This window comes from Lynx rufus, unplaced genomic scaffold, assembly GCF_022079265.1.
Source record: "Lynx rufus isolate CCGP_SWC_20201006 ecotype Redwood Valley unplaced genomic scaffold, mLynRuf1.p SCAF_3, whole genome shotgun sequence".
NCBI lineage: Eukaryota > Metazoa > Chordata > Mammalia > Carnivora > Felidae > Lynx > Lynx rufus.
Window position 1 is genome coordinate 169,996,364 of NW_025814845.1, and position 24,398 is coordinate 170,020,761.

General features: G+C 44.0%; 1 protein-coding gene across 11 annotated transcripts in view; it reads left to right on the top strand.

The window, feature by feature from the left end:
- The window catches only part of DOCK5 (dedicator of cytokinesis 5), a 223,269-nt gene that overhangs the window by 111,137 nt on the left and 87,734 nt on the right, over positions 1-24,398 (top strand). For all 11 annotated transcript variants that reach the window (XM_047090919.1, XM_047090925.1, XM_047090926.1 and 8 more), the window contains 8 exons: positions 493-565; positions 4,333-4,475; positions 6,775-6,900; positions 11,320-11,444; positions 13,002-13,100; positions 14,857-14,929; positions 17,699-17,802; positions 19,019-19,202. In XM_047090919.1, the coding sequence (XP_046946875.1) occupies positions 493-565; positions 4,333-4,475; positions 6,775-6,900; positions 11,320-11,444; positions 13,002-13,100; positions 14,857-14,929; positions 17,699-17,802; positions 19,019-19,202 (927 nt within the window). The remainder of the gene's footprint in view (positions 1-492; positions 566-4,332; positions 4,476-6,774; positions 6,901-11,319; positions 11,445-13,001; positions 13,101-14,856; positions 14,930-17,698; positions 17,803-19,018; positions 19,203-24,398) is intronic.

The following is a 24,398-nucleotide window of genomic DNA, read 5'->3' on the forward strand; positions in this document are numbered from 1 at the left end:
ATGCTGCTGGTGCCCTTGGCTTCCCTTTGTTTACATGGAAACCGGGTGCGACCACGTCAAGGCCAAGAGACAGGTGACCACTTCAGGTCATGAGTTTCTCAGGTCTTCATTCGGTTGACACTCCTGACCACAATCTGTGTTCCCCGTGCCTGGGAATTCAGGCTTACCAACAAGTAATCCACCGGTTTAAATTTCTCCAGAACTGAGCGCTGGGTCTCATAGAAATTTCAAAAGCGGGTAACCTGCAGGATTGAGCGGAGCAAATCTAAACGCCTGCACGAGCTCCTGATGAATGAATTGTTCTGCAGGGTGGGTGCTGGGAATGATCGTTGGCAAAGACAGAAGTGTCCCTGCTCTGTCTCTCTCTCTCTCTCTCTCTCTCTCTCTCTCTCTCTCTCTCGGCCTGTGTTTGCAGATACTGTAATTTTCCATTGTAACGTACTGAAGCCTGAAGCAATTAAGTTCTTTAATTAAGTTTTATCTTTTTCCTAGTGATGGATATTACTGATATTATACATGGGAAGGTGGATGATGAAGAAAAGCAGCATTTTATCCCCTTTCAGCAGTAAGTACTGTGGCATTTATCCCGGGGGACTTGAGACCTGGAATAGTTCTTTGAATGATCTGTTAACACACAAGCAGGTGCTAGGAACCATTGCTCAGTTACAAAAGCAAAAGTCTCAAGCTGGGAGATTGCGAGATAGAAGCTGACAGAAGACTTTATTCAAGGTCCTTTATGTTGGGGTCACACGTAAGAGGGTAAACCTAACTTTCCCGATTCTGCAGACAAGACCTTTGCAATATAAGGGGCAAATCTCTGTCTGCTCTAGAAACCCGAGAATGGTGCCATTTAAGCGTCAGGAAGGCCGAAGTATATTTGTACTTTGTCGTGTGGGACGAGTGTCATGGAATACAAGGCATCATGTAGGACAGCACGGGGCTTCTCTTGAGGTCTTGTCTGTGCAGAGCATGGTCTGGTAGGTGTGGAGGCTGCATCTGACAAGCTTCCGGCTGCTTCTGCCAGGCTGGAGACCAGGAGGGTGAAAGGCTGACCAACGCCTGGGCTCCTGCTGGCGAGGGAGAGCCAGCCTGGGAGTACATGGAAGGATTCCCTGGAGAGCTCTACTGAGGCCTCCAGACCGAGCTTCAGGAGCCGGAGCCCTGGGTGGGCCACTGGGGAGCTGTTGGTCAGCAAAGGTCAACCCCCATCCGTGACTCCGAAGAAGTGTATGTGCGGACACCATTCCTGGCTCTATCAGTCGTGGCTGCCTTGCCCCCAGGTGCGGGCCTGAATGAGGCCACGGACGATGCTGGAACTGACCCCTAACAGGGCAGTCGTGTCAGTGAGGGAAGGTGACTGTCTCAGCCAGCCTACAGCTGCCAGAGCAGGTCAGCGGAACAACTGAGAATTCTGGAAACCAGCCCAAAGACGTTTCAGTTAATATATGGTTTTAAAAAAAAATAATAGTGCAGATCCATGGAGAAGTATGAACTACGCAGAAAGGAATTGTTTGACAAAATTAGCTCACCATTTATTAAGCTGAAGTCAGAACCTTGTCTCACATCTTGTGCCGGATGATTAAACTTATAAGTGTAAGAACTCAAATCTCAAAATATACAGGGAAATAGAAGTTTTATGTAATAGTGCCTTTTATGAATCAGACTCCAGAGATTTGACCAAAAAAAATTTTTTTTGATAGGTTAAACCACCCCCAAATTTTAAATAACTTATATACAGAATAACATTTAGTAAAATCTTTGCAATGTGTATGAAAAAGAATGAGTATTGTTAATAAAGAATTAATAGTAGTAATTCATAAGGATATCAACAGAAAAGAATATATGTATGTATATATAGACACACACAAATATGTACACATACACACACAGAAAGAAACGGCTTATAAATTCCTGGAGAATCAATGAAATGCAAAATAAACAAGGCGGTTTGGTACTGGGTTTGATCGAGTTTTAAAGATATATATAATATCCAGAGTTTGGGTGTAAGGAGATATGCAGTACTTATAAGAATATAAATTGTTACAGTGCATTAAAAGCCTCAAAATTTAGGTATTTCAAAGAATATACTCCATGATTAACAGTGGTTATTTCTGTTGAGTTAACCAAAGGTGATTTGTCCCATTTGTGTTTAACTCTGTGCTTCTATTTTTTTCCCACAAAAATTACGTATTGTATGTAATTTTATTTAAAGTATAAAAATCTTTATCTTTCAGTTTAAGGCCCACCACTTTGGACCAGTTTCTAAATATAACGGTACCAATAGCTCATGCTGAGTAGCACCTCCTCCATCCAGAGGCTGCTATTAATACTTTTTAAAACCTGCACTAGGGGCGCCTGGGTGGCGCAGTCGGTTAAGCGTCCGACTTCAGCCAGGTCACGTTCTCGCGGTCCGTGAGTTCGAGCCCCGCGTCAGGCTCTGGGCTGATGGCTCGGAGCCTGGAGCCTGTTTCCGATTCTGTGTCTCCCTCTCTCTCTGCCCCTCCCCCGTTCATGCTCTGTCTCTCTCTGTCCCAAAAATAAATAAAAACGTTGAAAAAAAAAAATTTAAAAAAAAAAAAAAAACCTGCACTTATCTAGTATCTTACCACATATATACTGACGCTCCAAGAATGTGGTGAGGTGAATACTTTATGTAGCTTCATGCTAATACGAATTATGAGCTAACTTTCAAATTCGTGAATGCTGACCCCACGATAATTATATACACACGTGTTCGAGTATATTAAATAATATACTAAATGTAATAAATATATCAAATATAATTTTTATTAATACATGAAGTGTATTAATATGTTAAATCAAATATATGAATATACCTTAAACATTAATGAGTAAATGTTAAATAATATATAGAAAAAATATGAATATATATTTGAATATATTAAAACATGCATTTTATGTATGATAAATATAAACAACTCGCATGACCACAGATGTTCCTGTTATATCCACCCATATGTAGATATGACGTATTTACAAAGGTTACCGCGTATCACTATTATATATGCATTATGTCTTATGTGCGTGTTGTATATGAGTATATACATTACATAATAGCAGCATGTATGCACGTGAAAGTTATTCTGTATGTTTGTTTCACTTCTGAGGTGGGTTTCTTCCTCTGGTTATGTGCCTCCCTGCCTAATTTCTGAGCCGGCTCCCATCCGGGAGCCACGTTGAAACAGCGAGCCCTGAAACGGCCTTCACTGTATAATAATATGCGCTTTGAGTTTCTGAGGAACCCAGGCCTAATTTGATTACCACTCATTGTGCAGTCAGCAGCCACTGTAAAGCATTCCGTGATGCAAATCACAGTCTCCGGTGCTTGAACTCCTAAGATTTATGGCAAATGCTTTCATAACTTATCTCAAAAGCTTTATAGCATGTTATATTCGGGGAGTCTCCTATATGTCTCCTGCCAGTTCATCAAAGAGAAAGCCCTTGGAAAGCACCCACGCAGATCATAGCCACCTCGCTTTTCAGTGAGATACTGCTGTATGTTTCCCTGCAACTATCAGGGTCCAGAACAGAGCCCCGCAGAGAACGCTGGCCTGCGTGTGGGCAAGAGAAGAAAACCACAGCAGAGAGAGAGAGAGACTCTTGTACTGCACCGGGCTGACCTGTAGTTCCTGAGAGTGCCCGGGCTGTCAGGAGGGGCTGGATTTGGCTCTTGGATCACCCTGTACGAGCCGCAGCCCGATGGGATCATTAAAGTGAAACTTGCTTGCTGCTGGCTGTGCCACTGTAACTCCAAATATAGTTTGTCATCACATGAGAATCTGAGAACATTCTCCAAAAGCCGCTGCGTGCATACTGCTTCTGTATGTTAAGTGTTGGCACCAGAGGGAGGCCTTGGGAGGCATATGATCTTGGCCCATCTCCTCACAGATGAGGAGACTGAGGCCCAGAGCTTCCTGTTAGGTGGAACCAGACCTGGAGGCCAGGTCTCCTGCCTCGTCCCCGTTTCTTCTTCGATTCCATTACATCAGCCTCTCCCAGCTCAGAAAGAGCATTAGGCATTGCCTCTGATTTTGTTAACATTTGCCCATCAGTTTGGTGTTGTTGTTGTTGTTGTTCTTGGGGGAATTTGTTTTTCCTTTTTCCACTGGGGGCCTGTCTTAGGCACCAACGTCATCTTGGAAATGACCAAGCTGGGCACCCAAAGGAAAAATACAGGGAAGAAAGAGTCTTCAAGTTAGGTATGTCCAGTGTTTATAGCTGCAGATTGTTCCCATAGGACCCACCGTATCTGAAGCTGTTGCTACAGAAACTTCCGCTTTTTACCTAACCTCTCATTTCTGACTTTCCCAGAATTGCAATGGAAACCTATATCCGGCAGAGGCAGCTAATCATGTCGCCCCTGATAACATCCCATGTGATTGGGGAGAATGAGCCACTCACTTCAGTCTTGAATAAAGTGATAGCAGCGAAGGAAGTGAATCACAAAGGACAAGGTACAGCAGCCCTACGTACTAAGCTGGGAGTGGGCATTCGAGTTGAGCCCTTGGACTCCTGCCCTTTTGCGCTATCTTTCTCTGATACCAAACAGCCCCTGCTGGGTGGGGATCGCTCACCTCAGCTTCCTGGTAAAGGCTTTTAACGCTGAAGAACACAGAGGATGCATCCAGCGCCGAATTGGATCACAGCTATATTTTGTAAATTGTGTGAAACAAATTTTTATCCCGTGAGTCTTCGCTCAGTTTTGTCTGCCCCACAATCCCAATGCTGACTCTAAGGTAAATGCACAAAGTGAAGGAGGTTTGGGGAAAATTATGTTCCACCCTGTGAATGTTTATCCCGTTACATTACCTAAAAAGTAAGAGGGAAGAGACCAAAGTAATACAAATGAGTAGATAATAATATGGAATAACGGGCTAGCTAGCCAAACATTTGATTGTTTTTAGTGCTTCCATTTATCATTCTGTTGGCACAGTTTTAGCTAAGAAATTCTCCTGGAAACTGCATTTTAAATTCAAATAATAAGAAAAACTAGTTAAAATTTTAGATTTCAAATACCAAGATGGAGATGATTTGGGGATAATTTTGAAGATGGGAGATGGGGTCTTTTTTTTTTTTTTTTTTTAACCACCCTGTGACTGTCTTCTGAAACGGAGGCAGTCAGGAAACACACTAATCATTATTTTCAGCATATTTAGTTTTCCATGTATTCACAGTCGTTCTGGGTGGGAAAGACATGTGAGGAATCATTAAGGAATCTGAAAACAAGTAACAAAATATATTTCTGTTGTTTTGGAACTCATCAGTGGCTGTTAATTAGCACAGTGCCTGCTGTGTGACCCGATATTTAAAAATCTGTACCTGTTTGAAAGGTGAAAAGTCAACTTCCGTAGTTCTCTTGCATTTAAACAAAAAATTACTTGGGGCACCTGGATGGCTTAGTTGGTTAGGCATCCAACTCTTGATTTCGACTCAGGTCATGATCTTGCAGTTGTGAGATCGAGCCCTGGGTCGGACTCTGCGCTAACAGCACAGAACCTGCCTGTGATACTTTCTCTCTCCCTCTGCCCCTCTCCCCCAGTCATGCTCTTTTTCTCTAAAATTAAAAAAAAAAAAAAAAAAAAATTAAAAGTGAGTTACACAGGCTTCCCTACGTTTTTTTGAGTTTTCCTTCTCAGTTTTTATGAAGATAACAATATCTCTCTTTTATTTTTTTTTAACATTTTATTTATTTTTGAGGGACAGAGAGAGAGACAGAGTGTGAGCAGGGGAGGGGCAGAGAGGGAGACATAGAATCCCAAGCAGGCTCCAGGCTCTGAGCTGTCAGCCCAGACCCCGACGCAGGGCTCGAACCCACGAACCGTGAGATCATGACCTGAGCCGAAATCAAGAGTTGGGCGCTTGGGGCACCTGGGTGGCTCAGTCAGTTAAGCATCCAACTCTTGATTTGGGTTCAGGTCATGATCCCATGGTTCACGGGTTTGGGCCCTGCATCAGGCTCTGCGCTGACAATGCAGAGTCTGCTTGGGATTTTCTCTGTCTCTCTCTCTCTCTCTCTGCCCCTTCACTTCCCCCTCTCTTGAAATAAATAAATAAACCTTAAAAAATTAAAAAAAAAAAAGAGTTGGGGGCTTAACTGACTGAGCCACCCAGGCACCCCTCGCTTCTTTATAAATACCAAAACTTTCCATTTCTATATAGATAGTTTTGTTCTGTATGATTTCTTCATTTTAGAAAAGAGGTTCATTTTACTTCCTTAATATATTAGGAATTTAGTTTAATGAAAATGGGAGGTGGCAGATTTGTTTGATTCTCTTTTAAGTAGAAAATTATTCCAGCATATTTATAAAATCGTTGGTTCTTTTTTTCAGGATTTTTATGCATCTTTACTATATATACAACTACTATCTACTTTGTATATATATACACTATATATATACTGTATATTTTAGTACTTAATCTAATTGTTTCCAGTGATTTAAATACCTTTTCTGCCATTAATACCACACTTTACTACAGCTCTATCTATATTTTGGTATCTGATTGGGGATATCTTTACCCATGCTCCTTCCCCCAAAGTAAACATCTGTTCACATCTCTGTCAAATTCTCGAGGAAGTCATGTGATTTTGATGGGAGTGTCATTAAAATTATAAGTTAACTGGGGGAGAATTTACATTTTTCTGAGAAAGTATCTGTACATTACTACGACACATGTATTTTTCTCAGCCTTTCTATGTGGGTTTATGGCACAGATCATAAAGACCACCAAAGTTTATGCTTTATTTCTTTAAAGGGCTTTGGATCTCTTTGAAGCTGTTGCCAGGTGACCTCACACAGGTTCAGAAGAATTTTTCACATCTGGTGGATAGATCAACTGCAATCGCCCGAAAAATGGGCTTTCCCGAAATAATACTTCCAGGTAAAAAGCTTTGGCTTGATTCACCTGTGCTGCCTCCTCTGTTACTTCTAACAGGACGGCGGAGGCAACATAAGATCCCGCGTGACATTTCGTTACCTGCATCCAACGGTGTCGAGACAGTGGGAAATACATATAGGGTCGCATTACCTTGTACCAACCTACCCAGTGCACAAGCCCGAGATAATGCTTCGAAACATAACTCAGAATTTTCTGTTCCCCGCCCTTCCTTTATGTTCGACATAAGCCCCTCTGAAATTCTCCCTGACTTGTCTGTTAAGGAGAGCTAATGAAAGCATAGGTCCTGCGCCCCCAGAGTGATCGGCTTCATCACGTGGACCTTTCTCAGGATGACATTCAGCCTTGTGGGCCGCTTGCCAGGGAACGGCAGCGAGGTACCTGCTCAGCCCCGTCTCCGCGAGGCCCTTTGCCCCATTTGCTTAAGCTCCAACTGTGTGCTTGGCTCTCCCCGTACTTGTGGTGACGAGAATGTAAACATTCTGCGGTTTTCTTACTTGAGTTTCGTCTTTTTTGGCACCACATATGGGTGAGATCTACATATGTGTTCTCTTGAATTCACTGACTTAAGCCATTTATTTCTGAATCTTTACAGCCATAAAGGGAAATCAGCACAAGGACCTTAATATAAGATCTTTATATACATATCCGTATAGGTATTCTCCACATGCTCATCTCCATTCTGCAAGAGTGTTTTGTCTTCTTGTTTTTAAAAAAAAAAAAAGCAGCTTTGGTAATACTCCTCTCACTGAATGCCCTGTTACTCCTACAGCAAGAGCAAAGTCTGAAACAATGCAGTGGAGTTTATTTGGGGGACAAGATGAATTTGTCTTTGAAATCTGGCTGGGAAGATTCTTGTCTCCTCTTTCTTTTTTTTTTTTTTTTTTTGTTTTAATTTTTTTTAAACGTTTATTTATTTTTGAGACAGAGAGAGACAGAGCATGAACGGGGGGAGGGTCAGAGAGAGAGGGAGACACAGAATCTGAAACAGGCTCCAGGCTCTGAGCCATCAGCCCAGAGCCCGACGCGGGGCTCGAACTCACGGGCCGGGAGATCATGACCTGAGCCGAAGTCGGACGCTCAACCGACTGAGCCACCCAGGCGCCCCACTTGTCTCCTCTTTCTAACCAGTGGGATTGGTTCCTGACTGCCAGGGCTATAATAGACTTCAAAAAACCATCCAAGATGATGGCCACCAGACGCTGGTCTTTGGATCAAGCTCGTCAGGATCACCTGCTACAGGTTCCCAGCATTTTCCAGACTCTGATTCAGTTTGTAAGGCCCGGGCTCCCCACGTGATCCTGGTGACCGGCCAGGGTTCAGAAACAGAGGTCTAGACCCAAGTCCCCCACCTTGCGTCTCCTCATCTCCGTTTGGACAACCCGACTCTCCCCTCCAGCTATGGCGCCCCTCTCTGCCCTCATCTTCCCAGCCAGGTTCTTGGAAGCGGTTACGTACTCTCTATCTCTAGTTCTGCGTCTGCCGGTCACCCTTCCCCGGCCACCCCCCCCCCCCCCGTCCTGTCCAGAGTGGCTGTCATTAGAGTCACCAAAGATTGCAGTGTCACTAAACCCGGTGGATATGTTTTTGGCCTACTGATCGTCTCTGGTGTTCTTAGCGGCATGTGACATTGTCTGCCGCTCCCTGTGGAAATGTTCCACCCTTCTCGTCAGAGACCCGCACTCTCCTCTTTTTCTCCGCTCCCCTTTGCTGCCTCGTCATCTTCTGTTTTGCCTTTCAATGTTAAGAGCTCCTCGGTATTTGGTCCTTTTGGTCCCGGATTAGTTTGCTTGGGCTGCCATAATGAAGTACCACAGGCTGGGTGGCGAAAGCCTCAGACATGTACTGTCTCACAGCTCTGGAGGCTGCACGTCCGAGATCAAGGGGTCAGCAGGGTACGTTTCAACCCTGAGGCCTCCCTGCTTGGCCTGGAGATGACCGTCTTCTCACTGTGTCCCCACATGGTCGCCCCTGGGGGCTCTGTGTTGTGTGCTGATCTCATAAGGACACAGGTCCTGTTGGATTAGTGCCCACCATGTGACCTCCTTTTACCTTAATCACCTCTTTAAGGGGCTGACTCCAGATACAGTCACATTCCGAGGTGCTAGAGGCGAGGGCTTCGGCATATGAGTTGAGGGGGAGCAGTTCAGTCCGTGACAGGTATCTTTTCCTTCTCATACCTCCGTTTTCTTCCCATGGGATCTCATCCACTCATTTTGCCTCTGTGGATTCGTTGCCTCCGAATTCGTACCTCTGGCCTCAAGACTGCTTCTTTGAACTCCGGCCCCATAGACCCAACTACGTCCTGCCTCAGGACTTCCGTAGACACTGCTCCTACCTGGCTGGATCACTCTCCTCTCTTTAACTGGCTAGTTCTTCCTCACAGTCCCCACTTGGGACTTGCAATCGTTTGCATGTAGACTGGCTCTTCTGTTGTGTTTTATCCAAGACCATGGCACCCTCATCCACCCAGTTGCGCCAACGAGAAGCCTGAGTCTCTCTCTTGAACCTCCCTTTTTCTTTATACCTCACGCAAAATTAGTGGCCAAGACTTTCCAGTCTTACCTTTGAAAGACCTCTCCAATCCACCCCCTTCTCCCTGTCACCATTGCCACTTCCTTAGTTGTAGCTACTGCCATCAGTTCCCTGGGCCACCATACGTTTGGATAACAATCATATGTCCACTGCCTCCGGACCTTTGCACATGTTACTTGCTCTTCCCTGTTACTCTCCTCCCTCCAACATCCGTTCAGAGGAAAGATTTCCACACCTTCCAGACACAGTTGGGACTTAGTGATATACCTTCATAGAGCCTGGCCTTTTCTTTCCTCTGTAGTGATGCATTTCATCATGTGGTTATCTGATCATGCTTCTCTCCCCCACTAGACTGGAGGCTGTGTGAGAGCGAGGCTGGCGCATGGCTCACCACCGTCTCCCAAACACTTAGCACAGCGCTTGCCACGGAGCAGGTGCCCGGTCGGTTTTTCAAATGAATAAATGAATAGCATCTCATCCGATGATACCGTAATTTATTCAGCCAGCTGTTGATTGTTGGAAATTGAGGATTTTCCAGGTTTTCACTTTTGGAAACAACACCACAGTGAAGATCCTTACAGACTTATAAGATCTGTTTGCTCACATTCTCGATACTTTGGGATAAATATTACCAGTGAGCTTGCTTTGTCAGTTAAGGCTTTTAACACAAATTGTCAGTTTCTCTGCCGACACGGTGTGCACCATGAGGATTTCAAAGTGTGCAGGATGAATTAGCCCCCACTCCTTCACCTTAACCAACTGTGGGCAATACCTTCCTTTCTTCTAAGCAGATAAGAGATGAAAATGAAAAGCGCTCCAAATGTGCACCCCCCCATTTTCTTCTAGGGCTGGAAGGTTTCATTTTTTTTATACTGGAAGGCAGTTTAATATTAGTATAGATTTTAGACTAATTGAACAACACCTAGTCTTCCCAGTCAGAAACTTGATACACCTTTCATTCATTCTAGGTTTTGTTCAAGCATCTCAAGAATATTTAATTTGTTTTCGCTGTGGGGGCTCTTCACTTGCTAATTAACTAATTTTTTAAAATGTTGTGCTGGGTAACCAAGAAGACGCCAAGCAGAAATTTTTCTGATAGTGTAAAAATAGTGACACTTACTGAATAATGACACTTAAAAATAATGACACTTATTAACTAATGATTTAAATGAGCGTATTCTACAGGCTTTTAGGAATAGTGTCTATCTCATCAAGAGCATTATATGGATTAAATAAATGATTGCCTAGAAGACACTCTGAACAGTGCCCAGGGACATAGTGAGCAGCCAATAAATACTAGCCTTCCTTATGATCAGATGTGTTAAAATAACAAACTTCAAGGCATTATTGAAAAAACTACCCCGCTGTAACCTCAAAATACATTGTGTACTTATTACTAGACAGCAGTGGTTAAGAAAGAGAACAAAGGATGGCCATTAAAAAGAGTTCATTAAAAGAAAATGAATTTAAAAAAAAGAATTTTTAATTAATTAATTAAAAAAAATTTAAATCCAAATCAGTTAACATAGTGTAATAATGGTTTCAGGAGTAGAATTTAGTGATCCATCCCTTACATACAACACCCAGTGCTCATCCCAACCCGTGCCCTCCTTAATGCCCCTCACCCATTTAGCCCCCCAAAAAGAGTTCATTTTCAAACACGGCATTTCAAAGCCACTTTGGTAGGTATGGAGAGGTGGGATGAGGGAAGCAAATAGGGCGATTCACGTAAAAACTTCTGCTATATGAATGGCTCTCTATAAAGTCAGAAAGCTTCGTAGTTTATTTGTATTTTATATCTCCTTACATCCTGAAAGTTACAAGTGACTTCTGTCAGCACCGCTCATAGGATGGGTTGTGCCGTTGCAGGCGACGTACGGAATGATATTTATGTCACCCTGATCCACGGCGAGTTTGACAAAGGGAAAAAGAAGACACCGAAGAACGTGGAGGTGACCATGTCTGTGTACGACGAGGAGGGCAAACTCTTAGAGGTATGGGGGACTGCCCCGAAATCCTGCTCCCATCACACACTTCTTTCCAACAACGGCGGGCTTTGACCTGACGTGGCTTGTTGTCCACAGGAACGTGCGTTGGGCTTTTCATAAGGAAAAAATAGGAAACCTGTTAAATTTGTGATTAGCAATGGCCGGCTTTACTGATAAACCCACGTAGACTCTTCTTTTCGTTGTTTCTCCTGTTCTAAGAAGTGCCTCAAGCCGCTAATGGTTTCAGGTGTATGCTCTTGCTCCAGAAGTTCTGTATCGTTTCCAAGGTATACGGCCACTTTCAAGCCTGGTAGGTTCCTGTGGGGCTTGAGCGAAGGCCCAGAAGGCTCTGAAGGGCACATTCCTCTGTGGAGTAGAGAGTACTGTGTTAGAGGGGCTAACAGTGCGGTGGGGCCCTGGTACAGGGATGACTTATGTGTGCTGTTGATGGGGCCCTTGAGCCCCATGACTTCAGGTCCACGGCTTCTCCTGACTGCTCACTTCACAGCTTTGCTAACCAGCTCAGAAAGTGCCCCCTTTGGGGCCTGCCCCTACTGAACCGAGTGGCTCATTACTAGGAGACAGAGCCCTGAGTTGTAGTGAACACGCTGTACCTGGGCAGCAGGTCCTTAAAGCAGAGCGTAGACAGGACCTCACACACCGGCGTGTCTGCACCCGTGCCGTAGCTCTTGGTCACTCTCGCTGCGCCTCTGCTCCCTGGGAGGGGAGCGGAGGGAAGGAGAAGGTATGGCTGCAGAGAAGGCAATAAACGTTGCAGCAAAGAGCAGTGTTAGGATGGTGTTGGGTCCCTTAGTGACGACCACAGTTAGATACCTAGACCCTCAAAGAAAGTGGTAGAAAGTCATTCTTACCCTAGCCTTCAGCCCCCAGATGTCATCGGCTGCTATGTGCCTACATAAGGCGTGCGCTGGCCACATGGAGGATAGAGGACTCACGCATGGTTCGTTTCCTAGATAAAATTATCCCCCTTTAGTATTTACCCCCAAAATACAAAAACATGGACCCAAAGGGATGTATGCACCCCTGTGTTTATGGCAGCATTATTTACAATAGCCAAATTAAAGAAACGGCCCAAGTGTCCGCTGACTGACGAATGGATGAAGAAGATACAGCGTATATATACGACGGAGTATCATTCAGCCGTTAAAAAGAAGGAGATCTTGGCCATTTGCAGCCACATGGATGGAGCTAGAGAGTATAAGGCTAAGCAAAATAAGTCAGTCAGAGAAAGACAAATACCATATGATTTCACTCATCTGTGGAATTTAGGAAACAAAACAAACGAGCCAAGGGGGAAAAAAGGAGAGTGACAAACCAAGAAACACCTTCTTAACCATAGAGAACAAACCGGAAGGGATATGGGTGGGGGATGGATGACGTAGGTGATGGGGATTAAGAGTAGACGTATCATGCGCACAGAGTATTGTGTAGAAGTGTTGAATCACTGTGTTGTGCACCTGAAACTAATAGAACACCATGTTAACTCTGTCGGAATTAAAATGAAAACATTCTCCCCTTTCATTTTTTTCATTCCATCCAAAGAAAGCCATTCATCCTGGTGCTGGATATGAAGGCATTTCAGAGTACAAATCAGTGGTCTATTACCAAGTCAAGCAGCCCTCTTGGTATGAGACTGTCAAGGTGAGACGCGCCATTTGTCATCTCTAGCATACATGAGACCTTCTTTAGGTTCCTTTCTTCTTTTTACCCACAGATCAGGTCTTCTGTATCCTAAAGTTTTAGATAGGTTGCCTGCGGTGTCCTATGAGAAATGAATCGATGCGATTCTGTACGAGAGTATCTCTAACCCCGGATTCTTAAATAACATTCTTACTGATAAATGGGTAGGAATTTGACTGGGGAAGCTTGTAGTTGTAATGATGTAACAGGCTGCCAAGATGGTCCAAAACCAAATGGAAATTTTCACTCTCTGTAAGCCGTTGCCTAACATCTTTCTTCTTCTTGGCCTCTAACCAAGTTTTCTGGGCCTCTTCTCAATTTAAATATGTGTATTACAAATTCCCAAGTGCTTTTCAGATAAGTCATCTCCTGTGCGTCGCCTAATAGCCCTCTGGCTGAAACAAGCAGTGTTGCAACACCCTTTCTGATTAGACTCAAAAATGCCAGGTGACTTTCCAAGATCCTGTAACTGCTTAGTGTCCAAACCTAAATTGGATCCCACTTCTCTTGAATCCCAGGCTCCGTCAGGTCTTTCGGATTGTCAAAGTCTTATGAGCTCTCTGTAGAAAACTCAAAAGGAAAAAAAACTGCACTAACATCTCAATTCAGAAGTAACCATTTTCCACAATTTTATATAATTCATTTGTTTTGGGTTGTGGTGTTTATAACAGGTTTATAGTGTGCTTTTTATTTAAAAACATTTTTTTAATGTTTATTTAAGAGAGGGGGAGAGAGCGAGGGAGGGAGGGACAGAGCATGAATGGGGAAGGGGCAGAGAGAGAGGGAGACACAGAATCAGAAGCAGGCTCCAGGCTCTGAGCTGTCAGCACAGAGCCCGACGTGGGGCTCAAACCCACAAGCCGCGAGATCATGACCTGAGCTGAAGTCGGACACTCAACTGACTGAGCCACCTGGGTGCCCCTATACTGTGCTTTTTAAAACTACTTATCTCAAGGGGCACCCGGGTGGCTGAGGAGGTTAAACGTCTGACTCTTGGTTTCGGCTCAGGTCATGATCTCATGGTTTGTGGGTTCGAGCCCTGCTTTGGGCTCCACACTGAGATTGAGATTCTCTCCTCTCTCCACCCCTCCCCCACTTGCGTGCTTGCTCTCTCTCTCAAAATAAATAAACTTAAAAAAAAAAAAACTATCTCGAGGCATTGAAAGTTCTTTAGAAATGGATTTCTAGATACTTACGTAATGTTCCATTATATAATCATGCCATAATTTATTTAACTATTTGCCATAAATTCTCTGCTCTTTTTATGGCCGTGTACTTCTCTTTTCCCCTGTCCCCTCTATATATGTAAACAGCAAAAGACTCCTTGTCCCCAGCATTTTACCTTTTCCTTCTGTTACAGGCCCTAATTATTACCATATCAGTATACACCTTGCAGGCTGGAAGTTCCTGTATAGACCCCAAGTGCTGATCTTTTTCCTCTGAAGTATTTCCTCTTTCATACTTGAGAAAGTTCAAGAAACTTGTAATATCCCCATTCTCAGAACCCACAATAGGCAGCGAAGATGGTTTCTCTTGAAATTTTTCTAAGTTTTGAATATAACTAAATCTGCGTTGAACGGAAGCTTCCTCCAAATCTTACTCTATAGGAATTAGTGCTGCAATCAGACACTAAAAATAAGCCTGATTTTTAAAAACGAGCCATGAGTGCAACACATTATGTACATGTAAACTGGAAGTTTTTTTTATTATTATGCAGGTATCCATTGCTATAGAAGAGGTTACTCGCTGCCATATAAGATTTACCTTCCGACACAGATCATCTCAGGAATGTAAGTATCAGAAGCTCTAAAATGTGTTTCTGTTGAAATATACATATAGTATACGTGTGTATGTCTAAAATGTATTTCTGTTGAAATATATGTATACATATACATATATTTACACATGTATATGTATACGTATATTTACTATTTACAATATACAATTTACAATAGTAGATATACGTATACGTATATTTACATATATATACGTATACGTATATTTACTATTTACAATATACAATTTACAATAGTAGGTATACGTATATTTATATATATATACACGTATACGTATACGTATATTTACATATATGTATGTATACGTATACATATATTTACTATTGCTTGACAACACTTTTGTGGTTCTGGTGAGCGAAGTCCTTGGAAACTAGATACTTAGCATTGTTACTTCAGTCAGGATTCACTTGTGCTAAGGAAATCAGAAAAATGGACTTTTCTGGGCTTCCAAGATCTGTGTTTATCGTTCTATATAAGAAGGTCCCCAAAATGTGTTCTGTGAATACTGAGGTTCTGTATCATGCTAATAGATGCTCTATGGCAAAAAGGGTTTCCCAGTCAAATGGGAACAGGAAACGCTGTATATTCTATCTCTGCCTTAGACGTTCACAGTGTATGTTGCCATATTGCTGAGAAGTCCCGCAGCAAGGAAACCTGTTGATCTGTTGTCCCCCCAGATAAACTCTTTGCATGGAAAAACTGTTTCAAGCTTTAGATCATAGCTCATGAAATGACTGCTCGAAAGTGTAAACAGAGAACAAAATTGATTATTTTCAGACTGATCATAAAATTTCTGGAAATGTCTTATTCTCATTCAGCACCACATAAACATGCAATTCTTCATTCCAGACTGAATTTCCTGAACACCCTCCACAAACCAGGCTGCAGGCCAGGCCCTGCATCCATGATAGGTCATGGGTAGTGCTCTGAAGTCTCTGTTGGCCTGGGTAGGACGATGAACAATAAAACAGACGATTAAGGTCAGAACATTGTGGTAAATGCTCCCCTAGCAAAGAGTTGTGAGGGAGCACGTAGCATAGTATCCAACGCCGTCTGGGATTTATGCGTAAGATTTCTACCTCCTCGCCGAGGCCTGAAGGTGTAGGAATCGAAGTCAGCCCACTCAAGAGTGACGATGGAGAAATGTGTTTGAAACCCACAAAGTGAACGCAGCAGGCTGAAGTCAGAACAGTGGGAGCAGTCATAATATTGGGTCGAACCCCATGAAGTTGCTCTTTTTTTGTAGGTCAGTGTCAAATAGTCAAGTATCAGCAATTTCATACAGTTCTACATAATACTGAGCTAGGATTTATCAAGCCCTTAGTTTATACAAGACACTAAATGAATCTATTTGCATACTGTTTCGTGTCCCCAGTAAACTGATAAGATACATACTGCTTTTATCCACCTGTATACAGAAAAGAAGGTGAGTACAGAGAAATTAGATACTTGCCCAGGATCACAGGGCTAGGAAGTGAGAGAGCCCAGCTTAACAGACACCTCAGCAACCCGAATTCAAGCCGGCTGGAGCCACATCGTGCAGGTTGAAGGTTATGTTGACCCGTATTACGGAGGTGCCATTAAAAGGTTTTTGTGGTTCAATACATGTTTATAACAACTTTATTCATAATCTCCCCAAATTGGGAATGTCGTAAATTTGCCTCATGGCTACCACCAGGAGAATGGATAAACAAATTGCAAATGTAGTCATATAGTGGATTACGGCTCACTCAATCTAGGGGCACATAGCCCCAGCACACTTCAGAGTTGTGCCCTTGATGAGAACAGGCCAAAGGTTGCCCCAGCCATCGGCACCTAACTAGGGGGCACCGTGAGCTCAGAGGCCAGCATCTAAAGATCTGGAGGGAGGTGCTCTGCTTTCTTGGGCAGACTGGACCCTCCTGGCACCTGGATTAGTATCTTAGAAGTAAGAGGTGGCATCATAAAACCTTGGAGTGTGATTAATACTTCACTGAGTCTGTCTTAAAGCAACAGAAGTGAGATATCTCATGAAGGTGTTTTGGAGCAGGGAGTCTCTCTGACGGCAGGGTAGATACGGTGTTGAGTGGAAAAGGACTGCTTGGAAAGATCCTCTAGAAATATATAGGGAAGAGTTGGAGTGCCTGGGTGGCTCAGTCGGTTAAGCGTCTGACTTCAGCTCAGGTCATGATCTCACGGTTTGTGGGTTCGGGCCCCGCATCGGGCTCTGTGCTGATGGCTCGGAGCCCGGAGCCTGCTTCAGATTCTGTGTCTCCCTCTTTCTCTGCCCCTCCCCAACTCATGCTCGCTCTCTCTCTCTCTCTCTCTCTCTCTCTCTCAAAAATAAATAAACATTAAAAAAAAAAGAAATCTAGGGAAAAGTTGAACAGAACCAGGGTGGGAACAGAAGGGATGGAGAGAGAAGGTGCAGGTTTCAGAAGTATTCAGAACTGGGAGCTGACACCGGGGTGGACTCAATGTCGACATCCACGTTTCTGATTTAGACCAGTGGCTAGTTGCTGGTCTCATTCATTTGCAAATGTAGGAAAAAAAAAAAAAACAACTTCCGTGGAGGTACCAGAAGCTTTCACTTTGGGGAATATTTCCTTTGAGGAGCCTGTGCCACGCACAGTACCTGTGACTTATTGTAGCTTGCTGAGCAGTGTCGATTATAGCATGATTGAATATCACCCCCCTGGAGCAAAATGTGAAACCATCCATCACAGACGTCACTTCCTGGTATCTCGCTGGACTGCTCAGACATGTTTATTTTTGTCTTTTCAGCCAGAGATAAATCAGAGCGAGCCTTTGGGGTGGCCTTCGTGAAACTGATGAACCCGGATGGCACCACGCTGCAGGATGGGAGGCACGATCTGGTGGTGTATAAGGTGGGGCTAATAGAACAAGGCTCAGAAAACTACTTAGGAAGTATTCACCCCCTCTGAAGTTGGTTCAGAATTATGCATATAAACATCGGAAACTTCTCTAGAGGGAGAAGTGCTTGTCCCTTCAAGTCTAGAAAAACCAGAGGACTCTGGTCACTCCAGCTGCGTGGTCTCTCCCATCCCCTTTCTGGAAGGAGTGGATCGTATTATTGTAAGTCCTTTAGAGGACACCTCTCCCTGTCCTGCAGATGGTGTTCTGTGGCCGTGAACAGTTGAGGGCTGCCTCCCGCCTCTCCCCTGCATCGTCCTGTGTGGAACAGTTGCACTGTTGGGCTTTGGTTAGAGTATGGTGGGCATGGGAGGATGTGGTTTCCATATCACCGAGAGCCAAGCACCATTTCTCTGCGAGGGGACCTTGCTTCCTTCCCCAGTAGCGTGGTCCTCATTCTTTAACTGCTACAGAATTATCCCTTCTACTGAGATTTTACACTCGAAAGTAGATGTGGGAAGGTCTCATTTATCTAACAATATCACAGAGTTGGTAGCTTCTTTGAGAGGCATCTGCCTGGGTTGTTTGTTTTTTTAAGTTTATTTATTTATTTTTGAGAGAGAGAGAGAGAGAGAGTAGGGGAGGGGCAGAGAGAGAGGGAGGGGGAGAAAATCCCAAGCAGGCTCTGCACTGCCAGTGGGACTTGAACTCACAAACCGTGAGATCGTGACCTGAGCAGAAATCAAGAGTGGGATGCTTAACTGGCCAAGCCACCCAGGCGCCCCTGCCTGGTTGTTTTGTTTTGTTTTGTTTTTTTCTTTTAAAGAGCTCCTTAGTTCACAGATGGTTTTGGAAGGCCTGGCAAACTATTTCTTCCCAGTGAATCCAGTCAACCCATCAACCCAGGGAGGTAGAATTGTGACTATTTACAGGTTCAAGAAAATGAAATCCAACCTCATTCTTTAATATTTATTTATAGCAGAGACCTAGGATGTTCTCAGTTTGTAGTTCACAACTCACTCCATTTTTATTCAGCGTTGAAATTATTTCTGGGCTCAAACCCTGGAAGAATATCACAGTTGTCTTAGAGTTGGAGGGAATGTACGTATAATTCGATACAGCCTTGTTCCGCACCCTGGAAATGCATCATGCTCATGGTAGAAACTATTTTTATTCGCATCTACGAGATTTTGCCCAACATTTGGTGTTCCTATCATGCTTCCTTTTCAGGGTGACAACAAGAAAATGGAAGATGCTAAACTCTACCTGACCCTGCCTGGAACCAAGGTAGAGATGGAAGAAAAAGAGCTCCAAGCATCCAAAACCCTGGCCAACTTTGCCCCAACCAAGGATAGCACAAAAGACAGCTTTCAGATTGCCACCCTCATTTGCTCCACAAAGCTCACCCAGAACGGTAGGTGCGGTTACCATAGTGACACCATAGTGAGTTGTCTGTTTGGCCGCCCTGGGCTCTTTGTTAGACCCAGGGGGCTAAACCACATGGGGCTGCGTCTTCTGAGGTGGAGTGCCAGGTGCTTTGGATTCCTCTCTTTGTTCTTCACTTGGCGTTGTGGGTACTACTGGTCAAATAGCTAATGCTCCTTCTGAGGTTATCTTGCCTATCTTTCAAATAGGATGAAAAGTATCTTGGTAGGGTTTTTTGTTTTTTGTTTTTTTTTTTACATTTATTTATTTTTGAGAGACAGAGTGAGACAAAGTGAGAGTGGGGGAGGGGCAGAGAGCGAGGGAGACACAGGATCGGAAGCAGGCTCCAGGCTCTGAGCTGTCAGCACAGAGCCCGATGCGGTGCTCGAACCCGCAGACCGTGAGATCATTCATGACTTGAGCCGAATTCGGACGCTCAACCGACCGAGCCACCCAGGCACCCCTTGGTAGTTTTTAATATCATAAAACCCCTAAGTGTATTCATCAACAGAGGCTGAAAAATTGTAGAAGTCTCACTTTTCCTTCCTTCAAGGCAGCAAAGAACTCTACTAAGGTACTCTGTATAATAGATGAAACAACAAATGTTGGTAATAAGGGGGGGAGGATGGGCGCCTGGGTGGCGCAGTCAGTTAAGCGTCCGACTTCAGCCAGGTCACGATCTCGCGGTCCGTGAGTTCGAGCCCCGCGTCAGGCTCTGGGCTGATGGCTCGGAGCCTGGAGCCTGTTTCCGATTCTGTGTCTCCCTCTCTCTCTGCCCCTCCCCCGTTCATGCTCTGTCTCTCTCTGTCCCAAAAATAAATAAACGTTTTGGCCTACCCAAACAGGTATGGCCAAGGGCAGGGAGGGTTTCCTGTCAGAATTCCATCCGCGCCCCACCCCGCCTCCCCCCATAGAGCCTCCTCTTTCCCACTTTTTTTCCCAAGCAGTGAGGGACTTTTCATTAAGTCGGCCGAATAGTTCAGATTCACTTTGTTCCTTCTTGAAACCTCTGGTATCAGTTTTAACTTCTCCTCTGTGTATGATGGCATTTCTCATTCACTTAACTTAGGTTATGTGTAAGGAGTTCTGCTGAGCAGAGTTAGGCGAGAATTAGGAACTCCGGAAACATGCTGTAGAAATCCTATAGCCCCTGTGACGTATAGAGGATTAGTCCCTTTGGCCTCTTAGAAGATTTGGGAGAGGAACACGGCCAGGGCTCTGCCTTACAGAAGTGCTCAGGGGTAGACAAAACAGTTTAGACATAAGGTACACTCAGGGATCAGATGTTGGCCGGTCCTTAGAAAGAGAGGGTCAGTATTGTTTGTTTTGATGAAGCGTGGTTGGCTAGAGAATATAGATAGGATTTCAACTTGGACGAGTGGCCAGACTCAACAGAGTGAAGTGCAGAGCCGGGACATATGGGAAAGTGAAAACACACTCACCAAGAATTAAGCCAGAAAAAAGGCAGAACTGCAGAGACAGTGAAAAGCTTCACGGTGGCAAAGGCCCCGAGGGGAGAAGGAGGGAGGAACAGGCAGAGCACAGGGGGTTTCAGGGGCGGTGAAACCAGGGTATATGATACCGTGATGGCTACGTAGATGCGTGTCAAAACCCACAGAAGGTACTACACAGAGTAAACCCTAAATGTTAACTGTGGGCTTTAGTTAATATACTGTATTCGTATGGGGTCATTAATTATACCGAGCCTACCACAATAATACAGGATGCTAGGGGCACCTGGGTGGCTCAGTCGGTTGGGCGTCTGACTTCAGCTCAGGTCATGATCTCGCGGTGTGTGAGTTCGAGCCCCGCGTCGGGCTCTGTGCTGACAGCTCAGAGCCTGGAGCCTGTTTCAGATTCTGTGTCTCCCTCTCTCTCTCTGACCCTCCCCTGTTCATGCTCTCTCTCTGTCTCAAAAATAAATAAACGTTAAAAAAAAATTAAAAAAAAAATACAGGATGCTAGTAGGGGAAGTCGGGGGAGCACTGAAAGGGGATGGGGGAACTGTCTGTAGTTTGTACTTAATTTTTCAGTGACCCTAAAACCGCTCGGGAAAGCAGAGTCTTTTTATTGAGAAAAAGAAACAGCAAGCAAGCCAGAAAACATTCCTAGCTTCAGAGAAGATAGGACAGTATTACATCAGTGGCACGATCCTTCTTAGGGAAAAAAGTAAATGCAATCAACGGCTGGAACAAGGTTAAAATGGTACAGCAGTTATGGAAGATGATTTAGAAGGTGGATCAAAGATCGGAAATGTGTTCAGACCCTTTGACCCAACCGTCCCACCCCTAGAAGTTAAACCTAAAGAAACTCTGAAAGATACGCACAAAGATTCACATGTGAAGATGTCTTCCTGATATTCCTAAGAGGGGAAAGGTGGAAACAATCCACGTGTCTAGTAAATGGGGGCATTATCATGTAATTAAATAAAATATGGGCAGCCGCCAAGTGTATTTCCAAATGTAATCAAAGGCGTGGGAAAATTTTAACAGCATGAGGGGTATAATCCTAGTTTCGTTCAGATCCACGTTGACTATTTGGGGCCAGTTGCCTGGATGCAAGTCCCAGCTCTGACACTAGCTGTTTCATCTCAGGCAAGTCACGTGATCTCTTTGTGACTTGGTTTCCTCATCTTTACAATGGGAGCAAGACTGGGGTGCCCGGGTGGCTCAGTCGGTCAAGCGCCTGACTCTCGACCTCGGCTCAGGTCATGATCTAACAGTTCATGGGTCCAAGCTCCGTGTTGGGGTCTGCTCTGACAGCACAGAGCCTGCTGAAGATTCTCTGTCTCCCTCTCTGCCCCTCCCCTGCTCACTCTGTCTCTTTCTCTCTCTCTCTCTCAAAATAAATAAATACACTTAAATGGGGTAAGCGATGAACCACAGGAATCTACCCCCAAAACCATACTTTACACGCTGTTAGCCAATTTGACAATAAATTATATTTAAAAACATGGGAGTGAGACTAGTATATATTTCAAAGAATGAAGTAAATTAAAGTCAGTAAAAGCAAGATAAGTGTCTAACCCACTAGACACTTGGGACGGTTCTTATTTTCTGTATTCTTTCTGTTACTTTCCAAACTTTTAACTATGACATGTTAAAATGTTACTTGTTGAAAGTATGGTAGCAGACACTACCATTAATGCACTTTTAGGACTATTCAGGGATAATCAAGAGAGATAGCATTTACCTGGTAGATGATGCCCTCCAGAGATTAGACTTCAAATAAAGCAAGGGATAAAAGTAGGTAAAATTAACTTCGAACAAATAGCAAAGGGACTTTCCATCAGAGATAACCGGATTGTTCAATTGCTCATTATCTCCAGTCAAAAAATATAGAAGCTTACTGACAGCCGTACTCAAACACTTGATCTGCTGATACCTACGCTGCTTATCTTGTAGATGTTCTAAACCTGTGCTGTCCCACTGTGGCGGCCACAAGACATGCGGAGCTTGTGAAATTCAGTTAGTATCAGAGGAAGGTATGAATTCAGTTCCTCGGTTTCCGCCAGTCCCCTTTCTGATGTCCTGTTGGATTCGTGCTGCTGGGGGCTTTTGTGTGGGGCGGCAGATACACAGATTCTCCGTCAGCCAAGAAAGTTCCATCAAATGGAATTGCCCTCTGTTTTGTTGTCTTCCCCATTCTTAGAGTTTAGGTCTCAAAAAAAAAAAAACCCATCTTAACATACTGAAAAAAAAAACCAAACCCCAAAACCTAAAGTCTTATATAAAATCCCATCCCAAAGAAGGTTTAAAGAGGCAAATTCATCAGAACCAGGGAGGAGTGATGTGCTGTCACCGTGACCATGGAGGGAGAGGACAGATGTGGGAGAAGTTAAGAGGACAGCAGGACATCCTGAGCGTCAGAGGAAACGGGGTATTCCAAGGGACAAATAATAATAAGGATCATGGGCTGCTCATGTATTTGCCTTCTTCTAACTTGATGGAAATCATAAGGAACCAATTCAATGAATTCTGAGAAAGAAAAAGCTGCAAAACAGTACGAAACCATCAACTCTAAGAGGGCATTTACTGATAAAGAGGGTAGTGTTCTTTCACACAGAGACCATGACCAAGGGCATTTCTCCTTAGCCTTATGAGGACTGTTCAGACTCAAAAGGTTAAAAGCCACTGGCCTTTGTTACAAACAGAGCTCTTAAACTCTTCATGTATTAGTTTTTTCAAAACCAGATCAGGCTCTATTTATACGGGATCATTTGTTGCCGGGTCCTTATGGAGGGTGACAGTAGATTTGTGTCTCCAAAAAAGGGAGAGGGGAGTTCAAGTCCCTGCAGGTGGGGCCCTGGGCTGGGCGATTCCTGGTTATTTCTTTTACCCTCCAACACACTAGCACATGAAGACATCAGTGTTGCTATTATTATCCTGTTTACTGCTCAGCAAATTGAATTAAAAGTGCTAAAATATTTTGCCTAAGTTCATGTCTGAAAATAGATATTTGTAACTCCAAAACTTACGGTTTTTCTTTATTTTTCTTTCCTTTTTTAAGTGTTAAGGCGTCTAATCCTTTCCCTAAAATGGTCACTAGCCTTAATTTGGGGATTGTCATTCAGAGTATCCTGAGTTCTCAAATACTTTGGGGAGGGACATAGATTGAGAGGACTTTGGATAACATTTGGATGGTCATTTCTGATGATCCTGAAATTCCATTCTAGTTTTATTCCCCAGAGAAGCTGCTGTACCTGGATACCAGAAGATACGTGAGAATGTTCACGGCAGAGAATTGTTTGTGATAAATAGAAAAACTGCAAACAGGGGCGCCTGGGTGGCTCGGGCGGTTTAGCATCCAACTCTTGATTTCGGCTTAGGTCATGATCTCGCAGTTCGTGAGTTTGAGCCCCACATTGGGCTCCTTGCTGACAGCGTAGAACCTGCTTGGGATTTCTCTCTCCCTCTCCCTCTCCCTCTCCCTCTCCCTCTCCCTCTCCCTCTCCCTCTCCCTCTCCCTCTCTCAAAATAAAACTTTAAAAAATGTTAAAAAAAAAAAACTGCAGACAGCTCTAATGTTTATCAACAGTGGAATGGACAAACACATTGTGGTACGTCTGCACAATAGGAGAGATACTGTGCAGCAATTGACATGAATTAACTAGAGGTATATGCCTCGACCCACGTGAATCTCAGGAGTGCAGGAAGTCTAGGGAGTTTCACTCTAAAACTGCTGC